The sequence below is a fragment of the Oncorhynchus nerka genome, linkage group LG3, assembly GCF_034236695.1.
Source record: "Oncorhynchus nerka isolate Pitt River linkage group LG3, Oner_Uvic_2.0, whole genome shotgun sequence".
NCBI classification, from domain to species: Eukaryota; Metazoa; Chordata; class Actinopteri; order Salmoniformes; family Salmonidae; genus Oncorhynchus; species Oncorhynchus nerka.
In genome coordinates this window covers 10,468,605-10,493,580 of record NC_088398.1, presented here as the reverse complement: position 1 = coordinate 10,493,580, position 24,976 = coordinate 10,468,605, and the positions used below count along the sequence as shown (strand labels likewise).

At 40.6% G+C, this 24,976-nt stretch overlaps 1 protein-coding gene across 6 annotated transcripts; it reads right to left on the bottom strand.

The window, feature by feature from the left end:
* Positions 1-91: 91 nt before the first annotated feature.
* On the bottom strand, positions 92-24,395 carry LOC115102049 (FXYD domain-containing ion transport regulator 6-like). Of its 6 annotated transcripts, XM_029621575.2 has the most exons (10): positions 23,894-24,212; positions 8,703-8,759; positions 8,500-8,526; positions 7,658-7,684; positions 5,905-5,925; positions 5,389-5,412; positions 4,797-4,871; positions 3,970-4,006; positions 558-598; positions 92-436 (listed from the first exon to the last, which is right to left on the bottom strand). In XM_029621575.2, the coding sequence occupies exons 2-10, from the start codon at positions 8,752-8,754 to the stop codon at positions 426-428; spliced, it is 315 nt and encodes a 104-aa protein (XP_029477435.1). In that variant the 5' UTR covers positions 8,755-8,759; positions 23,894-24,212; the 3' UTR covers positions 92-425. The 6 variants fall into 6 exon arrangements, with proteins under 6 accessions (XP_029477435.1, XP_029477445.1, XP_064864384.1 ...); XM_029621585.2 differs by lacking the exon at positions 7,658-7,684 and having other exon boundaries at positions 23,894-24,211; XM_065008312.1 differs by lacking the exons at positions 92-436; positions 558-598 and adding an exon at positions 605-917 and having other exon boundaries at positions 23,894-24,392.
* Positions 24,396-24,976: the final 581 nt, after the last annotated feature.

The window sequence follows — 24,976 nt, the reverse complement described above, 5'->3', positions numbered from 1 at the left end:
TGACTGACAGGGAGACAGTCTATGCCAGTGACTGACAGGGAGACAGTCTATGCCAGTGGCTGATAGTGGGAAAAGTTGAAACAACACACAATGACCCATCTACATCACTTTATTTAACAATGTGGAAATATTACAATTTAAAATAGTCATAAATAGTCAAATTCTAACTTACAAAATCGCTTGTTCATGTGTGTCTATCACATATGACAGAAGGTTTTATAGCCTACCCTACTGCATCAACCAATTATGCCTTCAGAATACTGTCGCTGTAGATTCATTCATATAGAAAAAAGAGAAAAGAAAAAACATGTCAAGAGAACATATCAGCAGGATGAAATTTTAAAAAGGAGCCTTGTGCTCTCTGGGAGATAGCCATAGTTAGTCCTCCACTGTCCAATGCTGCCGCCTGGTGGCGAGACTTTACATCACTGGGGACCTGAGAGCAGAATGGTAAACATGATGAGATGTATTGGTTTCATAAATAAAATGATACATACAAATCAGACATTTGATAAAGACCAATATGCCATTGAAGACAAAGATATGGATGATTTTACCTGTCACAACCCCTGCCTCTGCCTCAGGTACCCCAGAAGGCCTAAGAGAGGAAAATGGAAAACAAACAGGTAAACCACTAGAGCAAAATCACTACTTGGACAGTGATTAAAAAGTATACAATACCTAAACAAGCCATCTAAACCCTAAAACATAGGGGGGAAATGTATTAAAACTCAAAATGAGTACTGAAGCTTCTGTCTAACGGTTAAGAATATTCTAAAAAGCTCCTCTTACTGGTCTAGAGATTACACTTTAAAGGCCTTACAATGAACTCTGTTAAGGGTTGCGGTCCAAACACTTCAGCCCTCAAATTAAGTGGACACTTCTGATGAGGTATCATGACGTCTGACGAGTATACACTTGCAGGGCAAGGGGCGAGGGAGGAAGGAATGATTTAATTCATAATACAAAAATCAACTTACATTGCTACATCAAACATGTCTAGCAAACCAAACACAGGTATTAACAATGCTCAAACATACAAAACATTTTTAAAAAAATACAAAAAATAAACAATTTAAGTGCAATTATATTCACTCTGAAAATATCTTATTATAATGATTCATGAAGATGTTATTCTTGTTGTTATTCACTAGGGTTAGTGTTTTAATAAGATAATTAAATTCAATCCGAAAAATTGGTAATTTTGGAATAGAATTTTGGTTTGTGTATAAAGTATTTGGCAACAAGAATAAAAAAATTAACAATCATTTCAGTGGTTTTGTTATCATTGCAATAGTAACATATTATATATTTTATGTTAAAATTATAGGCAGTGTTCATAATGGTAAATAAGTACTTTGCAAGGTTTCCCAAAATTCTGTCACAAATTTACATTCAAAGAACAAGTGAGACAGATTCTCAGCTTCTTTTTCACAGAAAACACAGATATCATCAATAGCCACAAATTTGGAAATCATAGAAATACATGGATATATCTATTGTAAAATGTTGAAGTGCATCTTCCTTAACTTCGTTTGGTATACAGTATTTGTAAGGCCTTAACCATGCATTTTTCCAGACAATGTCAGGATTAAGCATGTTCCAGAAATACTTTCTTCTCGGTGTAAGTTGGTTTTGTGAATTAAGAATTTGTCTTATATATTTATTACATCAAGATTTCTCAAGTAAACCCACACCTTCCAATCTGAGTTCTGGATCAACTTTGTGATCATTCCCAAAGCTAAAATGAGTTTTCATTAGTGTAGTTAGACCACTGGGAACGGATTTGATCACAGAAAAACTCTCTGAAAGGTATTGGAAACTCTTTCAATGTATAAATTGTTCATATGTGAGAATATTACCCTTGTTGTCAGGAAAAAAGTAAATATTCCTCTCATGCCAGCTGGGGTAGAACCATCCTTGGCCGAAAATGCATCACTCGTTCATCCTGTGATGATTGTGTTTTCAGCCACCGGTAGCTTGTGGTTAATTTATATGTGCTACAGACAATCATGAGTGCATGTCTACTTATATTTAATATATCATTATTAATATACGCCTACTGTAAGATAGCTAGCAAATTAAGTAGCTAACTAACGTTAGCCTGCCTAACGAACTTCTGAAGGAAAATGTTTTATTTCTACAATTGCCAAAAACGTACTTTTTACGAGATGTGTTTGTGCCATCGTGTGCATTATTAGCACAATTTCTAACTTATTTGCATTCGTTTTTACTTACACTCGTATGTTGACTTCTCCATTGATGTTGTTATAAGTTATCACTGACTTTTCTTAGCGGATGTACAATCGTTGCAAATTTAATTATTGGGAGTTTCAGGCCCCGGAGTGAACATAATTGTACACTCGCAAAGCCGAACAAAAGCGAGGACTGAGGGGCTTAGGTTGCAAACGTCCCTTGCTTGGCTAATCATTTGGACCACCCTCCAAGATGGCGACGGAGATTCCCCCAAGGGCATTGTTACGTTCCCCAGTTTCTGTGTTGTGGTTTTGTGTGTGTGTGTGTGTTTCAGGAAATGGCTTCCTGAAATTCCCCCCCAAGCAGCTGATTGGTGGGCCACATCGGTGATTGGAGATCTGACCCCGCCATCTCTCGTCAGGGGATACAGTTGTATCCCATTACAGACTCCTCTCCAGCTATATAAGCCAGTGTTCTGTTGCTCAGAAGAGAGCTGATTAGTGTGTCCTGTGTTGGTTGTTGTTAAGAGCTGATGGTTATGTTCTGTGGTTGTTGCTGAGAGAGCTGATTGGTATGTCCTGTATTAGTTGTTGCTCAGAGAGAGCTGATGGTTATGTCCTGTATTAGTTGTTGCTCAGAGAGAGCTGATTGGTATGTCCTGTATTAGTTGTTACTCAGAGAGAGCTGATGGTTATGTCCTGTATTAGTTGTTGCTCAAGAGAGAGCTGATGGTTATGTCCTGTATTAGTTGTTGCTCAGAGAGAGCTGATGGTTATGTTCTGTGGTTGTTGCTGAGAGAGCTGATTGGTATGTCCTGTATTAGTTGTTGCTCAGAGAGAGCTGATTGGTATGTCCTGTATTAGTTGTTGCTCAGAGAGAGCTGATGGTTATGTTCTGTGGTTGTTGCTGAGAGAGCTGATTGGTATGTCCTATATTAGTTGTTGCTCAGAGAGAGCTGATTGGTATGTCCTGTATTAGTTGTTGCTCAGAGAGAGCTGATGGTTATGTTCTGTGGTTGTTGCTGAGAGAGCTGATTGGTATGTCCTGTATTAGTTGTTGCTCAGAGAGAGCTGATTGGTATGTCCTGTATTAGTTGTTGCTCAGAGAGAGCTGATGGTTATGTTCTGTGGTTGTTGCTGAGAGAGCTGATTGGTATGTCCTGTATTAGTTGTTGCTCAGAGAGAGCTGATTGGTATGTCCTGTATTAGTTGTTGCTCAGAGAGAGCTGATAGTTATGTCCTGTATTAGTTGTTGCTCAGAGAGAGCTGATAGTTATGTCCTGTATTAGTTGTTGCTCAGAGAGAGCTGATAGTTATGTCCTGTGTCGTTTCTCAGTTTCTTTTTTTTTTGGTGAAGTAGTTTGTATAATTCTGTTTAATTTGTTCCCAGGGGGGAAGGCACCTAGGGAGTGCTTAGGCAAGAGGCCTGCGGGCATACACAACCCGTAGTATTTACTGTCTATGCACACTAGGTAAGACCTGGGCGGACCAGCCCCTGTATTTTGGTTAGCGTACCAGGTGGTGCTAAGATAGGTAAGTAGTGGTTGGGTAGGAGAGGGGGCTTTGACATGTACTTTCTTTGCTTTGGTTCCGTTCAGCCCCTTTTCCCCAGATTTACCGTGTGAAGGAATAAATTCCCAGTAAAGGGTCAATTCTCTGTGTACATAACAGGCATAAGGCGAGGGTAAGTGGACGAAGGTGTCTTAAGTGTTTGGACCGCACAAAGTTCTTTCTGCGCCATGTTTTATCAACACTATCTCTTTGTCCAACTTACCGTGACTTCGGACTTGATTTGCATGGGCATTTCTGGCCTGCAGAGAGAGAGAAATTGGTGTGAAGAAGAGCTACTATGATGGAAAGATGATATACTCTGAGGATAGCCAGAGTTGACAGGCCTCTCTCCATCCTAGGTGTCAAAGACACATGCCTGGTAAACTAGCACTAGAATGAATATACTGCCTGCTAAACTAGCACTAGAATGAAGATACTTCAGCAACTGATCTGTTTCGAAGTTGGAATATTATATTTTACAAGACCCTATCCAGTAAAAAATACCCAAACTAAGCGCTTGAATGATTAATTATTTGTACAGCTTGGACAGAACACTGAAGACCCAAAGCCTTCTCTTTGCACATGTGTAGTAGCAGGAGAGGGGACACTCCCTCTGCCCCCTGTGATATCTATGACCAATGTAATGGACGCTTGGAGTAAGATTTAGGGTGGGTGGGGGGCTGCAGCTATGGGTGGGGTGGATGAGTGCAAGAACATGAGATGAGGAGGGAGGGGAAAAGGCTACATAGCGTCCAGGTCAGTTTTAGTCAGTGCCCTAGATGTGCAGATGCCTACAGGGTAGAGAGGTGTTGGGTGTCCTGGGGGTTGTGCAAGGCATGTTGGCCTGCATCCCAGCCCCCAGCAAGTAACTGATCCCAGGCTTGTTTATAAGGACTGGACTGGTAAAGAAGGGCTGTCCAATGGATCAGCATGTTGAACAGCGCAGAAATACAATTATGGAATGAGATTGGTACAGTAGAAATAAACTTATGGGACTAATCACATTTTATTTCAATTGAAGTATAACCGTAGTTGGGCAGACAGACTTACTGACGATTAGGACAATGCCCATGACAAACAGTACCACAGCGAAGATCAGTCCACCGATCCTCAGAGATTCATAATCTGAAACAGAAATACATTTTTATCCCTGCACAGTAAGGCCCACTACTACAGAACATGTGCAAGGCACAGTGTAACATAAACCATCTTAATCAGTACATACGTATGCACTGTACCCTCTTAGGGTGTATTACAGCATAGCAAAGCTATGCAATTATGACACCATGTTCCTATGAGATAATTCAAACATATGTATATGCCACGATTGATAAATCCATCAGGTTCACATCTATAGGTATCTATATTTTGATTGATATTACTGCCTCAAACATGGAAGGATATTTACTGTAAGAGCTGAATATATCCTATAATGTGTCTGTGAATGCATAGACCTGCTGAAGACAGGATAGAGCAGTGTGTTAAGAAATGAGACTACAGCAGAGTGGGAGGGACTGTTTGCCAGTTGAACTTGAAAAATGGAGGGAAAACGCGAGCCCGTCTTGACCTCCCAGATATTTCCTGAGAAGTGTCACGTTTACCCCCAGTGGAGTTAGTCCATGTTGATCCATCCCCCACTCACCGTAGTGAAATGCAGAGTCATAGTCTGGGAGGGGAGAAGGAGAGGGAATACATGAAAACAAGATACATTTAGTGTGTGACTGCATTTTGTAGAATGTTATTATTCACAGTTATTACATCTACATTGAAATTGCAGCTATGGTATTAAAAAGGGCACATTAGACCACTTGTCCCCTCGGCCACTTGTACCCTCGCCAGCCAAAGCAAATAGATGACAGAGCTGCGCATGCGCCAGATGGAATGCATTGTAAAGGAACAGCTGGGAGACTTGTAAAAATGTTGTGGCCCTGCTGGGAATTAAATCTCCTTTAAATCACACACATTCATAGGGATCCCTTTCAATAGAAACTTAAACACCATGTTTGGAGTTAAACTAATTCAAACAAACTGAGTTTCGGGTGCAACTGGTGTGAAAAGATGGTGGGTGACCAAAAAGTATGTGATTTGCCAACATGCTCTTTAAAGTGAAATACAATCAGTACAGTAATCTTCATCTGAAACAACAAGAAACCTTTACCCTTTTCAACCATCGTCGATGCTGGAAAACAAAAGACAGAAAGCATTAATGATTGACAGAGAATAGCTCTGACTGTGTGCTTGGTGTGAACTACGAAGCTTTCAGAACTGGTTTAAGGCTCTGTTTACCTTCAGAACTGTAGTCAAGTGTTCCAGAGGTGTACATTGAATGTAAATAGTGACTACTGTACACATGATAGTAAGACTGGTTGTAGTGTAAGACTGGTCCACTTGTACTGAAGGTTTAGGAATGGCGCATGCACTTACACAGATTAAACCACTGGGTGATGCGATACACAGTGCATGCTTTTAAATACAATCTGGCAACAATCAGGTGGCTCTCTCTTCAGAAGAGTAAAGGGGAAGTTGCAAAATGTGGTTGAAATGTAGTGGAAATGCTAAAGCTACAATGATGCAAGACACCACACAGAGTTACAAGTCCTGATGCATTTTTAACCATACCCACTCTGCAGTCATTTCCCAAGGCCAGTGACCCATGTCAGCTCAGGTGGGTGATGTAATAAAGCAGACTTCACTGTGTGTGTGTGTGTGTGTGTGTGTGTGTGTGTGTGTGTACGCACGTTGGCTTGTGCAGTGTGAGTAACCATTTGAGAATCAACCAAATGTCACATCTTCCCTCACAATACCATTTAGATTAAGAATCTAAATCACATGGATGTCACGTTATCTGGATCACCAAATAAAGTACTCCTGCTTCGATGAGAACAGAGGTAATAGAACCACTTCTTGAAGATCCCAAGGTGTAGTACAATAATCACTGCTCAGCTCTCTAACAATGAAATGCTTCTCTGATTGGCTCATCTTGTATCTGTTGACATTTTCATTTTGTTTTCTTCTAAAGGATGTCAGAGAACGACAACCTGAGTCAGCAGGGCTTTTTGTGGTGCAGTAGATAAGCCTAATGTCCGACAAACACTTTTGTTTGGTGTCATTCCTCTCCATTACCAGGGGAACTCAAATCACCCTGCTGACTGAGGAGAAAAACAACTAATGTAGGGTAATCTGCTCAGGAACAAGTCAGCACAACACAACCCAAAGTGCAGTGTAGGACTGCCTAGCGCCACATGCTACTACAATATGGGAGGCTTAGCTGCACTTCAAATGACCGATTACTAAAATCCCTCACATGAGAAAAAGGCTAATCCTGGCCAGGAAAGCAAAAGCTCTTTCTTACACCAGCCTCAATGAGCCCATTTCAAATGAACTGGATTTAATCATAACTTGAAATCCTTACACAATAGTACTTAATCAATATAGTTGCGCACTATGTAAGTGCATACAAAGCAAAGCTAGTTACTCTACAGAGAGCCATACTCTAGGTTAGGGGTATCAAACTCATTCTATGGAGGGCCTAGTGTCTGCTGGTCTTTGCTTTTTCCTTTCAACTAAGACCTAGACAACTAGGTGAGGGGAGTTCTTTACTAATTAGGGCGGAGCGAAAACCCACAGACACTCATTTCACGGAGGGCCGAGTTCAACACATGTGCTCTACGGCAGAGTTTCCCAAACTCGGTCCTGCCACCCCGACGAGGAGTTATTTCAATCAGCTGTGCACTGCTAGGGCAAAAACCAAAATGGGGACCCCAAGACTGAGTTGGATGAAACCTTGCTCTAGGGCAACTGACCAGCCAATAACAAATATGGCTGTGCATTCTCAGTGCCCATTCCAAAACAGACACCGTGTTTCTCATTCCTTTATGACAACACTGAGGCATCCAATAAAACAAACTTACCTGGCATGTCCCTGCCTATAGATGACCCTGTTAGTATAGACAGACCAGAGACCAGCTCATTCTTTAATCACTGGCACTCTTAAGACACTACACAGTTCGCTAAAATATGACACTACACACTTTCCTCTATCACATTGCAGTGTCTCCCCTACATGCATTGGCCGACACTGGACATTTTTTTACATTATATATTTATTTATTATGTTGATGTCTGCCCCAGGATGACCCCATCCACTGCAACCCCCAACCTCCCCCTGCTAACTCTGCCACCACTGCTGAAAAACATCCTAGGGGGAAACACTGCACTGTGAATGACCTTTCCAGTTTCTCTACAGACAGCCATACTCTAGGACAGGGTTTCCCAACCCTCTCCTCTGCCCCCATCCCTCAGACATTTCACACTTTTGTTTTAACCTTAAACGGGCACACCTGGTTCAATTAGTCAACTAATCATCAAGCCTTTGACCTATTGAATCAGGTGTGCCAGTTTAAGGTTAAAACAAAAATGTGAAAAGTCTGGGGGGACCGGGCAGTGTTTCCCAACTCCAGTCCCCCCCCTCACCAGCACACATTTTTGTTGTAGCCCCGGACAAAAACACCAAATTCAACTCATTCGATGATTAGTTGACAAGTTGAATCAGGTTTGTTTGTCCAGGGCTAAAATAAAAATGTGTACTGTAAAAAAAGGGGGGTATTTGAGGACTGGAGTTGGGAAACACTGCTCTAGGGCAACTGATAAGCCAAAAAGGATGGCCATGCATTATGTGTCTATTCCAAGGCAGACAGACTGCATTTCTCATTCCTTTGACACAGCTGAGGCATCCAATACACTGCATACTTACCTGGCATCTCCCTGCCAAATCCTGACCCTGTTAGTACAGACAGACCAGAAACCAGCTCATTCTTTAAATCACTGGCACTCTGAATAAAACATTACACTTCCCTCAACCACACTGTGAATGCTCCTCAGTCACCATTCATGTGCTGGAGTCAAGTATTTTGAGAGAGAAGCTCAAACATAAAAAAGTGAAAGGAAAAAGCTCACCCAAAGCAGGAGGAACACAGGAGCAGAATGCCACCAACAGAGAGAGATCCATGTCACCTGGAGACAAAGGGAAACGACCACCAGAAACATGAAGGACCTCCCAAAGACAACGATTGAAAGTGTAGGAGAAAAATGGCAAAACAGAAAGCAAATGCTTTATTTGAGAACCAAGTTCAATCCCCTGGGGGGACGCAATTACTTATTTCAAGCATAACGTAATGGAAAGACTGCTATGCTCATAATGAGGAAACATAACAGGCTTACACAGTTGTCCTGACCAGCGGAGTGTTGAAGTTCTCCCACCACCAGTGTCTGACAGGTCTGGTTGTGGGGGGAATAGGTGCAGATTCCAGCATTTTAACGTCAGCCTTGTTGATGAACACATACAGCTTTGTATCGGAGGGGACCAGCAGAGCTAGTCACAACACCCTGCAACTTTAACTTCTTATGGCTGCAGGGGCAGTATTGAGTAGCTTGGATGAAAGGTGACCAGAGGTTCCCAGAGTAAACAGCCTGCTCCTCAGTCTCAGTTTCTAATATATGCATATTATTATTAGTATTGGATAGAAACACTGAAGTTTCTAAAACTGTTTGAATGATGTCTGTGAGTATAACAGAACTCATATGGCAGGCAAACACCTGAGAAGAAATCCAAACAGGAAGTGAGAAATCTGAGGTTGGTCGATTTTCAACCCAAGCCCTATTGAATTCACAGTGGGATATGAATGAAGTTGCAATTCCTAGGGATTCCACTAGATGTCAACCGTCTTTAGAAACTTGAATGAGGCTTCTACTGTGTTGTGGGACTGAATAAGTGCTGAATGAGTCAGGTTACTGGCAGAGAGCCATTTCCTGGTCATGCGCATTCCACATGATATCGACCTGCATTCCATTGCTCCTCTACACACAAAGGAATTCTCCGGTTGGAACTTTATTGAAGATATATGATAAAAGCATCCACATTTTTGATTCTATACTTAGTTTGAAATGTTTCTTCGACCTGTAATATAACTTTTTGAAGTTTTTGTCCGGAGTAATGCTCGACCTGCACGAACGTTTGGATATGTATACCTAACGTGCTCACAAAAGTAGCTACCTGGACATAAATAACGGACATTATCGAACAAATCAAGCATTTATTGCGGAACTAGGATTCCTGGGAGTGCATTCTGATGAAGATCAAAGGTAAGGGAATATTTATCATGTAATTTATGGTTTAGGTTGACTCCAACATGGCGGCTAATTTGATTATTTTTCTGAGCGCAGTCTCAGATTATTGCATGGTTTGCTTTTTCCGTAAAGTTTTTTTGAAATCTGACACAGCGGTTGCATTAAGGAAAGGTATATCTATAATTCTATGTGTATAACTTGTATTATCATCTACATTTATGATGAGTATTTCTGTTGAATCGATGTGGCTCTGCAAAATCACTGGATGTTTTTAGAACTAGTGAACTTAACGCGCCAATGTAAACTCAGATATTTTGATATAAATATGAACTTTATCAAACAAAACATACATGTATTGTGTAACATGAAGTCCTATGAGTGTCATCTGATGAACATCACCAACGGTTAGTGATTCATTTTATCTCTTTGTGCTTTTTGTGACTCCTATCTTTGGCTGGAAAAATGGCTGTGTTTAATTCTGTGGCTTGGTGGTGACCTAACATTATCGTTTGTGGTGCTTTCACTGTAAAGCATATTTGAAATCGGACACTGTGGTGGGATTAACAACAAGATTACCTTTAAAACGGTATAAAATACATGTATGTTTGAGGAATTTTAAATTATGAGATTTCTGTTTTGAATTTGGCGCCCTGCACTTTCACTGGCTGTTGTCATACCGATCCCGTTAACGGGATTGCAGCCATATTAAACAGTTCCCCCATGATCTCTTTATGTTATTAGCTCCTGACTCGGGGTAAGGGTAGAGGGGGTTATTTCAGTGTCTGCACCATAGAACACAGGTATCCTGTCCTGGCAGTATCGAGATGCAGGGAGGAGAGACCCGGGTTGAGTTGCACTTGATATTTGGTCAGGGGATTAAAGGCATACAGTGCCTTCAGAAATTATTCACGCCCCTTTACTTTTTCTACATTTTGTTGAGTTACAAAGTGGGGTTAAAATGGATTTAATTGTAATTTGTTGTCAAAGATCTACACAAAACACCATGTAATGTCAAAGTGGAAGAAAAATGCTAACATTCGTTAAAAAAAATATATATATATGTAGTGAAATAAATTACTAATATATAGGTCACTAATAGGTCAGTATTCAATCCCCTAAGTCAATAAATGTTAGAATCACCTTTAAGCAATTACGGCTGAGTGTCTTTTTGGGTAAGTTTCTAAGAGCTTTCCACACCTGGATTGTACAACAATTGCCCCTTATTATTTTAAAAATTCTTCAAGCTCTGTCCAATTGGTTGTTAATCATGGCTAGACAACCATTTTCAGGTCTTGCCATAGATTTTCAAGTAGATTTAAGTCAACACTGTAACTTGGCCACTCAGGAACATACACTTTCTTCTTGGTAAGCAACTCCAGTGTAGATTTGGCTTGTGTTTTAGGTTACTCTCTTGCTGAATTCATCTCCCAGTGTCTGGTGTAAAGCAGACAACCAGGTTTTCCTCTCGAATTTTGCCGGTGCTTAGCTCCATTCTATTTATTTTTTTATCCTGAAAAGCTCCCTAGTCCTAAACGATTACAAGCATACACATAACATGATGCAGCCACCACTATGCTTGAAAATATGGAGAGCGGTACTCCGTAATGTGCTGTATTGGATTTGCCCCCCCAAAAACACTTTGTATTCATGACAAAAACTGAATATCGTTGCCACATTTATTTGCAGTATTATTTTAGTGCCTTGTTGCAAACAGGATTATGTTTTGGAATATGTTTATTCTGTACAGGCTTCCTTCTTTTCACTGTTAATTAGGTTAATATTGTGAAATAAGTACAATGTTGCTGATCCATCCCCAGTTCTCTCCCATCACAGCCATTAAGCTCAGTAACTGTTAAAATCACCACTGGCCTCATGGTGAAATCTCTGAGCGGTTTCCTTCCTTTCCGGCAACTGAGTTAGGAACGACACCTATATCTTTGTAGTGACTGGGTGTATTGATACACCATCCAAAGTGTAATAAATAACTTCACCATGCTCAAAGGGATATTCAATGTGTGCTTTAAAAATATATATATTTATTTTTTGACCCATCTACCAGTAGATACCCTTCTTTGCAAGGCATTGGAAAACTTCCCTGGTATTTGTGTTTGAAATTCACTCTTCGACTGAGGGACCTTACAATTATATGTATGTGTGGGGTACAGATAAGGTTGTCATTCAAAAAACTAATGTTAAACACTTTTATTGCACACAGTGAGTCCATGCAACTTGTTAAGGGACTTGTTAAAGCACATTTTTTACTCCTGAACTTATTTAGGCTTACCATATCAAAGGAGTTGAATAATTATTGTCTCAAGGAATTTCCACTTTTCATTTTTAATTCATTTGTAAAAAAATAAATAAAAAAACACACAAAAAACAATTCCACTTTGACATTATGGGTTATTGTGTGTAAGCCAGTGAAAAACAAATCTAAGTTTCATCCATTTGAAATTCAGTATGTAACAAAAAGAAATTGGAAAATGTCAAGGGGTGTGAATACTTTTTGAAGGCACTAACTCAGCTTTTTTTCTCAGCTGGAATGTGCAGTCACTGCGCACGACGGTATGCCGCTACAGTCCGTTTTTCACACATAGACCATTCTTTCTACAAATGTTCGTCCAAGCCCTTCTTCTAGATTTTCCCATCATGTGTTTATCGGTCGTGGCTCTTAAACCAAAACTCTCACACTGGAGTGTTGTTTGTGGAGGCATTGGCACGCTGGGCAGAAAGTGTCCTGACTTTTGTTACAGACAGCAGATACAGTTGAAGTTGGAAGTTTACATACACCTTCGCCAACTACATTTAAACTCAGTTTCTCACTATTCCTGACATTTAATCAGAATAAAAATGCCCTGTTTTAGGTCAGCTAGGATCTCCACTTTATTTTAAGATTGTTAAATGTCAGAATAACAGGATAAAGAATGATTTATGTCAGCTTTTATTTCTTTCATCACATTCCCTGTGGGTCAGAAGTTAACATACACTCAATTAGTATTCGGTGGCATTGCCTTTAAATTGTTTAACTTGGCTCAAATGTTTCGGGTAGCCTTCCACAAGCTTCCCACAATAAGTTGGGGGTATTTTGGGCCATTCCTCCTGACAGAGCTGGTGTAACTGAGTCAGGTTTTTAGGCCTCCTTGCTCGAACACACTTTTTCAGTTCTGCCCACAGATTTTCTATAGAATTGAGGTCAGAGCTTTGTGATGGCCACTCCAATACCTTGACCTTGTCGTCCTTAAGACATTTTGCCACAACTTTGGAAGTATGGTCAAGTATAGTCATTGTCCATTTGGAAGACCCATTTGCGACCAAGCTTTAACATCCTGACTGATGTCTTGAGATGTTGCTTCAATATATCCACATGATTTTCCTCTTCCTTCATGATGCCATCTATTTTGTGAAGTGCACCAGTCCATCCTGCAGCAAAGCGCCCCCACAACATGATGCTGCCACCCCCATGCTTCACGGCTGGGATGGTGTTCTTCGGCTTGCAAGCATCGCCCTTTTTCCTCCAAACATAACAATGGTCATTATGGCGAAACAGTTCTATTTTTGTTTCATCAGACCAAAGGACATTTCTCCAAAAAGTACGATCTTTGTCCACATTTTGCAAACAGTAGTCTGGCTTTTTATGGCTGTTTTGGAGCAGTGGCTTCTTCCTTGCTGAGCAGCCTTTCAGATTATGTCAATATAGGTACTTTTGTAGCCGTTTCCTCCAACATCTTCACAAGGTCCTTTTTGCTGTTGTTCTGGGATTGATTTGCACTTTTTGCACCAAAGTACGTTCTTCTCTAGGAGACCAAACGCGTCTCCTTCCTGAGCGGTATGACGGCTGCCTGGTGCTATGTTGTTTATACTTGCATACTATTGTTTGTACAGATGAGCGTGGTACCTTCAGGCGTTTGGAAATTGCTGAAAAGATGAACTAGACTTGTGTTGGTCTACACATTTTCTTCTGAGGTCTTGGCTGATTTCTTTTGATTTTCCGATAATGTCAAGCAAAGAGGAACTGAGTTTGAAGGTAGGCCTTGAAATACATCCATAGGTACACCTCCAATTGACTCAAATTATGTCAATTAGCCTATCAGAAGCTTCTAAAGCCATGACACAATTTTCTGGAATTTTCCAAGATGTTTAAAGGCACAATCAACTTAGTGTATGTAAACTTCTGACCCACTGGAATTGTGATACAGTGAATTATAAGTGAAATAATCTGTCTGTAAACAATTGTTGGAAAAATTACTTGTGTCATGCACAAAGTAGATGTCCTAACCGACTTGCCCAAACTATAGTTTGTTAACAAGAAATTTGTGGAGTGGTTGAAAAATGAGTTTTAATGACTCCAACCTAACTATGTAAACTTCCAACTTCCAATGACTCCAACTATAAGCCTAAATGTTTCTTTAAACAAAATCTTGTTTGTTGGAGTCCTGCAGAAGAATGTACTCACCTGACACTAATCTCTAGGAAACTGTGAGTATTTTTGATTCATGTGCAGAACACGAATGTGGGATTTTGGGAGAATTGAACGGTGAACATACAAATTAGCCATATTATATATCTAATTATGTATTCATTACATCACCTGTCAGATTAAGTCATTGTCCTCAGGACTTCTGTCCAACTGAAATATGATAATTAAGAACTACTCTGGCAGCAGATGAGGTGGCAGAACTCATACTATACATTATGTAGATTTCCATATGAAGGAATACCATACTGTGATGGGCATCAGATGGCCGTCACTGTATTTAATATAATAATATGACAGTGATTAAAATTATTAGCCCCACTGACTCGGATCAGAGCCCATCTTTTGATCAGAGCCCATCTTTTGGCACAGACCCTATCTGTCCCATCCCTAGCCCAAGGCATAGAGAAGCTGTTCCATAAGGCGACAATAACTACTCATACTTAAGGTTTCTGAGTTGGAGCAGTGTGGCATGGTTTAGAGAGAAACAGAGATTTAAACACTCAAACCAGGGTTTAAGAACAGGATTAACAACAAAGGACTGCCAATCAATATCTTAATCTACCAAATGCTGCAAGAGTTATAAGAAAGGCCAATAATCGTGTTTGTTACAGCATTCTACTTTAAAGGAGACTAGGCTCACCCTCAAGTAAACAAAGTTTAAACTAAGTTATTCTTAGAAAATACTTTTAACCTCAGTCATGGTTTTCATCTAGCCCATTAGGCTATAGATAGCTACTTCTCATGCCTAGAGAGTTGTGAGGTTATTGCATTTTGACTGAACTGAAAAGGACAAATAAAAAGTAAGAGAAGTAGACTAGCTTCTTATGGCTAGGGGTTCTCCTCTCGACAACATTCCACTGAAAAGGCAGCACGCGAAATTCAAAAATATTTTTTTGAAATATGAACTTTCATACATTCACAAGTGCAATACACCAAATGAAAGAAACGTCTTGTTAATATTCCCATCGTGTCCGATTTCAATAAGGCTTTACAGCGAAAGTACAACATATGATTATGTTAGGTCAGAGCCTAGTCACAAAAACACACACAGCCATTTTACAGCCAAAGAGAGGAGTCACAAAAAGCAGAAAGAGAAAATGAATCACTAAGCTTTGATGATCTTCATCAGATGACACTCATAGGACTTCATGTTACACAATACATGTATGTTTTGTTCGATAAAGTGGATATTTATATCCAGAAATCTCAGTTTACATTGACACGTTACGTTCAGTAATGTTTTGCTTCCAAAACATCCAGTGATTTTGCAGAGAGCCACATCAGTTTACAGAAATAGTCATCATAAACTTTAATATAAGATACAAGGGTTACGCACAGAATTAGAGATATACTTCTCTTAGGGCTGCAGCCCTGTACAGGGATCAACATCAGCGGAAATCAGTGGAAATTTCAGAGTGACAACTAATAGTACTCGATACAACTCAAACTTTCATTAAAACACACATGCAGGGTACTCAATTAAAGCTACACTCGTTGTGAATCTAGCCAACATGTCAGATTTTTAAAATGCTTTTCGGCGAAAGCATGAGAAGCTATTATCTGATAGCATGCAACCCCCGAAATACCCAAAGGGGACGTAAACAGAATAATTAGCGTAGCCGGCGCTACACAAAACGGTGATGAGCTTCTTTGTTGGCACTCCTATATGTCCCATAAACATCACAATTGGGTATTTTTTTCGATTAAATCCGTCCATGTATACCCAAAATGTCCATTTATGAAGCCCGTCTGATCAGGAAAAAACTGCTTTCAAAAACGCAACATCATTTTTTTAAATTAAAAAAGTTGCCTATAAACTTTGACAAAACACTTCAAACTACTTTTGTAATCCAACTTTAGGTATTAATAAACGTTAATAATCGATCAAATTGATCACTGGGCGATCTGTATTCGATAGCAGCAAGTCTTGAAATCATGGTCCATTTTCTCCCTTTCATAACTTCCTCTGGTGTACCCGAAGACAGGAAGTGCCTATTCCTCATCTAACCAAGGATAAACTTCAGGCCAATTGCCAGTACTGGCAACATCGTGTGGAAGCTGTAGGCATTGTAAACTGGACGCTATCTATTTTCCCTTGCCATAGACAATACAGAGACTGGCGGAGGGATATTTTTTGTGTGTTTTTTGTGAAGAGTTTTCCTTGGGATTTTGCCTCCTACACACGTTCTGTTATAGTCACAGACATGGTTTAACCCGTTTTAGAGACTTCGGAGTGTTTTCTATCCACACATACGAATCATATGCATATACTATATTCCTGGCATGAGTAGCAGGACGTTGAAATTTTGCGTGATTTTTAACAAAAAGCTGAAAGAATTCGCAGCCTCCTTAATTAAGCCTACCCCTTACTTTTTCGAACATTCTGTTAAAAATCGCGCAACATTTCAATAATCTGAGTACGGCGCTCAGACAACAAATCAAGCCATACATATATCCGCCATGTTGGAGTCAGAAGTCAGAAATAGCATTATAAATATTCACTTACCTTTGATGATCTTCATCAGAATGCACTTCCAGGAATCCCAGTTCCACAATAAATGTTTGTCCATAATTTGTCCAAATACCTCCTTTTTGTTTGCGCGTTTAGCCCAGTAATCCAAATGCTCAATGCACAATCGCTTAGTTCACACGAAAAGTTTAAAAAAGTCATATTACAGTTCGTAGAAACATGTCAAACGAAGTATAGAATCAATCTTTAGGATGTTCCAACCAGATAATTCCTTTGTCTTCAGAAATGCAATGGTACTCAAGCTAACTCTCACCTGAACGCACGGTCAGCTCATGCCACTCCGCCAGACCACTGACTCAATCCCCTCTCATTCCTCTCTCCTTTACAGTAGAAGCATCAAACAATGTTCTAAAGACTGTTGACATCTAGTGGAGGCCTTAGGAAGTGCAATTTCACCCAATAGACACTGTATATTCGATAGGCAAAGAGTTGAAAAACTACAAACCTCAGATTTCCCACTTCCTGGTGGGGTTTTCCTCAGGTTTTCTCAAGTTGTAGAAACTTTAGAGTGTTGTCTATCAAAATCTACTAATGATATTAGCAACTGGGACTGAGTAGCAGGCAGTTTACTCTCGGCACGCTTTTCATCCAAACGTGAAAATTCTGCCCCCTATCCCAAACAGGCTAGGCTACTACAAGCACCGAAACTGTTAACCCAGTCCGTTTTGAACATTTATGGTACAGCAGGCCTATGCCAACTGGTGGCTTGTGGCCGAATTTGGCTCCCGGGTGATTTAATTTGTTGGACATAAAATACTGTAAAAATTTAAGCAAATTGGCTCTAAGTGAAATTCATTTTGGAAATCTGTTCCAAAGTATTCTCACGCATAATAGAGAGATATGTAACCATATACAAATTTAAGCGAGGTTTGACATGGTAATGTTTTACTCAAATATTATACACTACATGACCAAAGGTATGTGCACACCTGCTCGTTAAACATCTCAGTCCAAAATCATGAGCATTAATATGGAGTTGGTCCCCCCTTCACTGCTACAACAGCCTACACTCTTCTGGATAGGCTTTCCACTACATGTTAGAACATTGCTGCAGGGACTTGCTTCCATTCAGCCACAAAAGCATTCGTGAAGTCGGGCACTGATGTTGGGCAATTAGGCCTGGCTCACAGTCTGCGTTTCAATTCATCCCAAAGGTGTTTGATGGGGTTGAGGTCAGGGCTCTGTGCAGGCCAGTCAAGTTCTTCCACACTGATCGACAGACAATTTCTGTATGGACTTCGCTTTGTGCACGGGGGGATTGTCATGCTGAAACAGGAAAGGGCCTTCGCCAATCTGCTGCCACAAAGGAAGCACAGAATCGTCTAGAATGTCAGTGTTAAGATCCCCCTTCACTGGAACTATGGGGCCTAAACCATGAAAAACAGCCCCAGACCGTTACTCCTCCTTCACCAAATTTTACAGTTGGCACTATGCATTCGGGCAGGTGGCGTTCTCCTGGAATCCCCCAAATCCAAGTTTGTCCGTCGGACTGCCAGATGGTGATGTGTGAGTCATCACTCCAGAGAACTGACAACTAGCAAGTGTATTCACTGACATTGTCAACCTCTCACTGACAGAGTCTGTCATACCTACATGTTTGCTCTTTATTTAACCATCTTACATATAAAACCTTATTTGTTCATCAAAAATTGTAAATAGCTCACCACAGGTTAATGAGAAGGGTGTGCTTGAAAGGATGCACATAACTCTGCAATGTTGGGTTGTATTGGAGAGAGTCTCAGTCTTAAATCATTTTTCACACACAGTTGGTGCCGGTATTTAGTTTTCATGCTAGTGAGGGCCAGGAATCCCCTCTCACATAGGTACATGTTTTCACATAGGTATGTGTTTGCAAAGGGCATCAGTGTCCAAAAATCCCCAAATCTGGCAGTGGCTTCTGATTAAATGACATTTTCACAGAACTGCTTGTCAATTTCAATGAGGCGCTCTTATTCAGACATTGGTAAGTGGACTGAAGGCAGGGCATGAAAGAGATAACGAATCCAGTTGTTTGTGTCATCTGTTTTGGGAAAGTACCTGCATAATTGCACACCCAACTCACTCAGCTGCTTCGCAATATCACATCTGACATCCGTAAGCTTGAGATAATTTGCACACAAAAAAATCATAAAATTATGGAAAGACCTGTGTGTTGTTCTTGTTAATGCAGAGAGAAGCGCTCCAACTTAATCATAGCCTCAATTTGGTCCCGTACATTGAATATAGTTGCGGAGAGTCCCTGTAATTCTACATTGATCATTCAGGTGAGAAAAACACCCAGATAGGCCAGTCGTGTGAGAAACTCGTCATCATGCACAGTCAGTACAAACAGTCAGACAAGAGAAAATGACGGTCAGTAAAGAAAACATTAAGCTCGTATCAATATATTGACCCTTGATAACCAGTGCACTTCTGTATGTTGTAAAAGCATTACATGGTCGCTGCTCATATCATTGCATATTGCAGAAAATACTTTGCTTTAACAAAGTTAACCATTTTCACTGTAGTGTGCAAAAGTATTTCAAGCTGTCAGGCATTCCCTTAGCAGCAAGAGCCTCTCAGTGGTTGTAGCAGTGTACCCAAGTGGCGTCGGGAGAAACTGCTTGCATGCGCGTTACCACTCCACTATGTCTCCCCGTCATGGCTTTTGCGCCATCAGTACAGATACCAACACATCTTGACCACCAAAGTCCATTTGATTTCACAAAGCTGTCCAGTACTTAAAAAATATCCTCTCCTGTTGTCCTGGTTTGCAGAAGAGGTCGTCTTCCTTAACTTCCTATGGTATAGGGGACGGTTGCGTCCCACTTGGGAAAAAAACAGGGAAAATGCAGCGCGGCAAATTTAAAACAATTATATAAAAATCTAACTTTAATTAAATGACACATGTAAGATACTCAATTAAAGCTACACTCGTTGTGAATCCAGCACACGTGTCAGATTTTTAAAAGTATTTTCGATGAAACAGAGACAAAAAAAAAATTCTGAACGGTTAGTCCTTGGGGTTTTGCCGGCTACATAAGTTCTGTATACTCACAGACATGATTCAAACAGTTTTAGACTCATCCAGCTGTAACGCATAGAATTCACTGGCTTGTATGCGAAGCAGTAATTGTTTCAAAACATGTCCTGCCATGTCACTGATGCGTCGTGAAACAGTGTTGTTTGATGGAGACATTGTCTGTATAGTTTTGTCCTTTTCCCCCAGCAGCAGGAAGAATTAAGTCCTCCACAATAGTATGGGGCTTGCCTGTCCTAGCCACTCGGTAGCTCACCATATAAGACGCTTTTAGCCCCTTCTTATTAATGGTATCTGTTGCTTTTATATGTCTTACTAATCTAAAGTTGTCTTAATTCTCGCTTAAAAAAACTCCTGAGGCTTATTTTTCAAATGGGCATGTTTTGCTTCTAAATGTCTGCGCCAGAGTGAAGGTTTCATTGAGTTGTGAGAGTACTTTTGCACATATAACACACTGTGGCTGAGGAAAGGCACTACTCCTAATATAAGTGAACCACAAATCAATGTAGTTCTCATCATATTTGCTCCTCTTCGATGGTCCAATCTCCCTATCTGCTGTTTGGTGCTTTCACGGGTAAGGGGGCAGTAGCTCTTCGGCTGCATCAGATTCACAACTGTCAGTGTCCATGCTAGCTGGGCTAACAGCAAATGTAGAAATAGTTATGCTAGAATTGGATGGGCTCGTGGAAGCAGAACAAGTTGTGTCGACGACAGGTGCAGGTGTAGTACTGCTGGTAGTAACAGTACTACCAGTAGAGCTGGTATGTGTCTCTATGGACGCAGGCCTTACTTTTTTTGAACCATTCATCAATTTTCAAGCAAACGGAATGAGCAGCAGCTATGTTTGGCCACATATGGACCATTTGTGGCATTCCCGCAAGAGAGTAACAGTTAATGTGATTGGATGTTAATTGTTTGACTAGGCTTGCTGTATTTGACATTGCGTTGTTATTTCGCTGAACACTAGATGGTTTAATTTTATTTTTGGTAGTGAAACGAGGCTACTCAGGCGAAAATGAAACCTCACCCAAATGTATAGCCACGTTGGAAAATATAAACGGACTGCTTGAAAATGTGAAGAATTATATATATTTTTATTCGCATACCACCCCAACAGATCCACAGATGACACAATCGCACTCCACACTGCCCTTTCCCACCTGGACAAAAGGAACACCTATGTGAGAATGCTGTTCATTAACTACAGCTCAGCATTCAACACCATAGTTCCCACAAAGCTCATTCTTAATCTAAGGACCCTGGGACTAAACACCTCCCTGCAACTGGATCCTGGACTTCCCCTTCTGTACTCCCTGTTCAAATACGACTCTAACACCATCATTAAGTTTGCTGACTACACAACAGTGGTAGGCCTGATCACCGACAACGATGAAACAGCCTATATGGTGGAGGACAGAGACCAGGCAGTGTGGTGCCAAGACAAGAACCTCTCCCTCAGTGTGAGCAAGACAAAGGATCTGATTGTGGACTAAAGGAAAAGGCTGGCCGAACAGGCCACCATTAACATCGACGGGGTTGTAGTGGAGCGGGTGGAGAGTTTCATGTTCCTTGTTGTCCACAAACACACCAATACAGTCGTGAAGAGGGCACGACAACACCTTTTCCCCCCCAGGAGACAGAAAATATTTGGCATGGGTCCCCAGATCCTCAAAAAGTTCTAAAGCTACACCAGAGAGAGCACCCTAACCGGGTAGTGTGTACGACACTGGGGCAAAGCTTCCTGCCATCCAGGACCTATATACCAGGCGGTGTCAGAGGAAAGGCCAAAAAATTGTCAGACTCCAGTGACCAAAGTCATAGACGGTTCTCTCTGCTTCTGCATGGCAAGCGGTACCGGAGTGCCAAGTCTAGGACCAAAAGGCTCCTTTACAGCTTCTACCCCTAAAAGCCACATAAGATTGCGGAGCAATTAATCAAATGGCCACCCGGACTATTTACATTGACACCCTCCCACCTCCATTTGTTTTTACACTGCTGCTACTCGCTGTTTATTATCTATGCATAGTCACTTCACCCCTACCTACATGTATAAATTATCTCAACTAACCGGTACCCCTGCACATTCACTCGGTACCGGTATTCCCTGTATTTAGCCTCATTATTTTATTGTGTTAGTTAATTATTATCTTTTTTACTTTAGTTTATTTTGTAAATACTTTAACTCTTTCTTGAACTGCACTGCTGGTTAAGGGCTTGTAAGTAAGCATCTCACAGTTAATCCTGTTCTATTCAATGCATGTGACAAATAAAGTTTGATTTGAATGTGTTTCCACTTCTCCAAAGTCCAATGGCAGCGAACTTTACACCAATCTAGCTGACGCTTGGCATTGCGCATGGTGATCTTAGGCTTGTGAAGCTCCCAACGAACAGTTATTGTGCTGATGTTTCTTCCAGAGGCTGTTTAACTCAGTAGTGAGTGTTGCAACCGATGACAGATGATTTTTATGCGATTTAGCACTCGGCGGTCCCATTCTGTGAGCTTGTGTAGCCTACCACTTCGCAGCTGAGCCGTTGTTGCTCCTAGACATTTCCACTTCACAATAGCACTTACAGTTGGCCAGGAAGCACTAGCAGGGCAGAAATCTGACGAACTGAATTGTTGGAAAGGTGGCATCCTATGATGATGCTACATTGAAAGTCACTGAACTCTTCAGTAAGGCCATTCAACTGACAATGTTAGTCTATGGAGACTGCATGACGGTGTGCTCGATTTTATACACCTGTCAGCAACAGGTGTGGCTGAGAGAGCCACATCCACTAATTTGAAGGGATGTCCACATACACTATATATACACAAAAGTATCTGTTTGTGCTTATTGCAGTCTACAAATTATTTGTAATAATTTATCCGGCCCTAGTTGATGATCGCTGCCATAGTCATTGGCTTATGTCATGTATGCTATTTCTAAACTGCCTTGCCTAGCTAAAATATTTGAACCCTTGATTAATTCTAAGCTAAGATATTTCTTACCTTTTTATTCTAAATGTACATCAAACAGGTTTTAGACCATGTCATAGCATTACCTCTGCTGCATCCCTAGTTATGTGGTTTACTGTATGGATAAAAGGCAACATTGTGCTGCCCTCTTCATTGACCTGCCAAAGGCTTTTGATACTGTTGATCACTCACTGCTAATTCAGTCTTTCTTCAATTGGCCCGAGACCAGGCTGCATGTAACCACTTTAAAAATCACTTGACCGATATATCTACTGATGGTGTTAAATCAGGTTACCTGTATATTACAAGAGGTGTCCCGCAGGGGTAGATTCTGTGTCCTGTAAATATAACTGATGATATGTACTTTGGATGGTGTCCATATTGATCCGTGTCCCTGTTAACAAATATCTGGGCTTCTGAATAGATGAAAAGCTGTCTTTCAAAAAGCATTTTGATGACTTTTCTTGCACCTTATTTGTGGAACAAGCTTACATGTTCTTAAACTAGATGTTTTGGTGTCTCTTGGGCAATCCTGAAAGATGATTGAGGACCTTATTGCTGATGAATGTGTTTGTTTTTATGACCATGTTTTTCTTCCAAGCATTTTGCATTTAGATTTTGATGCATGTATTTTCTGTAATTTATGTAATTCAGGACTCATCTGTAAAATATACCTTGGTTTCAGTAGGACTACCTGATAAAATAAAGGTGAAATAAATAAATACAAAATGTATGGTCACGTGCTCTCAGATATTTACAAATCGTTGTAAATGTAATGATATGGGGAGCATTCTGTAGGCTAAATGTTCTTAAAACCAACTGAAAAATTGGCTTACTTGCAAGGCTATTTAAATAAGTTTAGGAATTTATACACAAACTTTAAAGCTGCGCACAGGTCAATAACAGCTTTCTTCCCCAAAGTGCATGTATAGCAGCCTGTCAGAACAGTCACGTTGTTGTAGCCTAGTTGTTCACATGTTTTGACGGGGAAAATTGCCTTTTGGCAAAAGATTTATGGCAAATGAAAACAAATTACCTGTCAGAAGTCCAATTAATGGAAAAGAGGTGCCTGTGGAGTTTAGATGAATACCAAAAATGCTTAGGTCGCTGCCTCCGCCCAGTGCGCTCCTTCAGATACAATGTTTCTAGTGTTTTAATTCACCGACACAAAAGGTCTCCTTTGCAAAACTGATAAAACACGGTTAATGAGCGTACTTAACGTACATACATTTGTTAAAAAATAATAAAAATCTGGTCCTGAAATGTTTCTTCTGAAACATCCAACAAAGTTTTCGTAGTCTAGTATATCTGAGCGTCTGGTGAGGGAGGAGGGGGTTAGGGGTTGGTCTGAGAAGAAACGCAATCTGCCCTCCAAAATTACCCAGCTACTGAGAGGTAAACAACCTTACAGCCAACTCTATTTTGATTTTAGTTTTCCCCAAACAAACGCAGATTCAGTCACCGAATTGCTATAATGTTGGAAAACGTTAAACATTTTAAATGCATGAACTGTGTGCTGACTGAGGAACCCACGAATCTATCCTAGGCAGCCGATAGTGCAAATCTAGCGCAACTATCGTCTAGGTTTGATTGGCATTGCGGGTAATACACTCGTGTCCCCTGTGGACCGGCTCGTAAATAGAGCATCCTCCATTCAGACTGCAAAGGCATAATCAACCTCATTAACCATCTTTAATGTCGAGCCGCTTAAAAACAGGAAAATGTGTACTAATAAAACAAATTTTCACCACCATTTTCATATTTTCGGACAATTTGTTGTACACCGTGCTCAGTCAAGAGTGTGCACCATCCTAAATCGAAAATACATGAGAACGCTTGCTTGTTCTGCCCACTATGATTAATTTGCTCCCATTGGAAACGACAGCCTGTGGTCTATCTTGGGTTAGTTAAACAAATATTTGATGATGCCTTTGCAGCTGAATGCCGCTCCATGGGGGACACGAGTGTATTACCGGGAAGGCTCATCAAGCCTAGACAGTAGTGCACATGTAGTGCCAACTATTGGCTGCTTAGGCTACCCTGAATCTGTTTTAGGCTGTTTAAAAACATAAAAATGGTGTGCAGTTATTTGGCATTTTGAGACTATTTTCCATATAAT

Excerpts from the sequence above, each read along its gene's own strand:
- LOC115102049 (XM_065008312.1), bottom strand. The coding sequence starts at position 8,754 with ATGGATCTCTCTCTGTTGGTGGCATTCTGCTCCTGTGTTCCTCCTGCT. Across the intron at positions 5,926-7,657 it reads TATAGGCAGGGACATGCCAG|CATCGACGATGGTTGAAAAG; the intron begins GTAAGTTTGTTT and ends TTTGTTTTCCAG. Across the intron at positions 4,872-5,388 it reads TGACTCTGCATTTCACTACG|ATTATGAATCTCTGAGGATC; the intron begins GTGAGTGGGGGA and ends TTTCTGTTTCAG.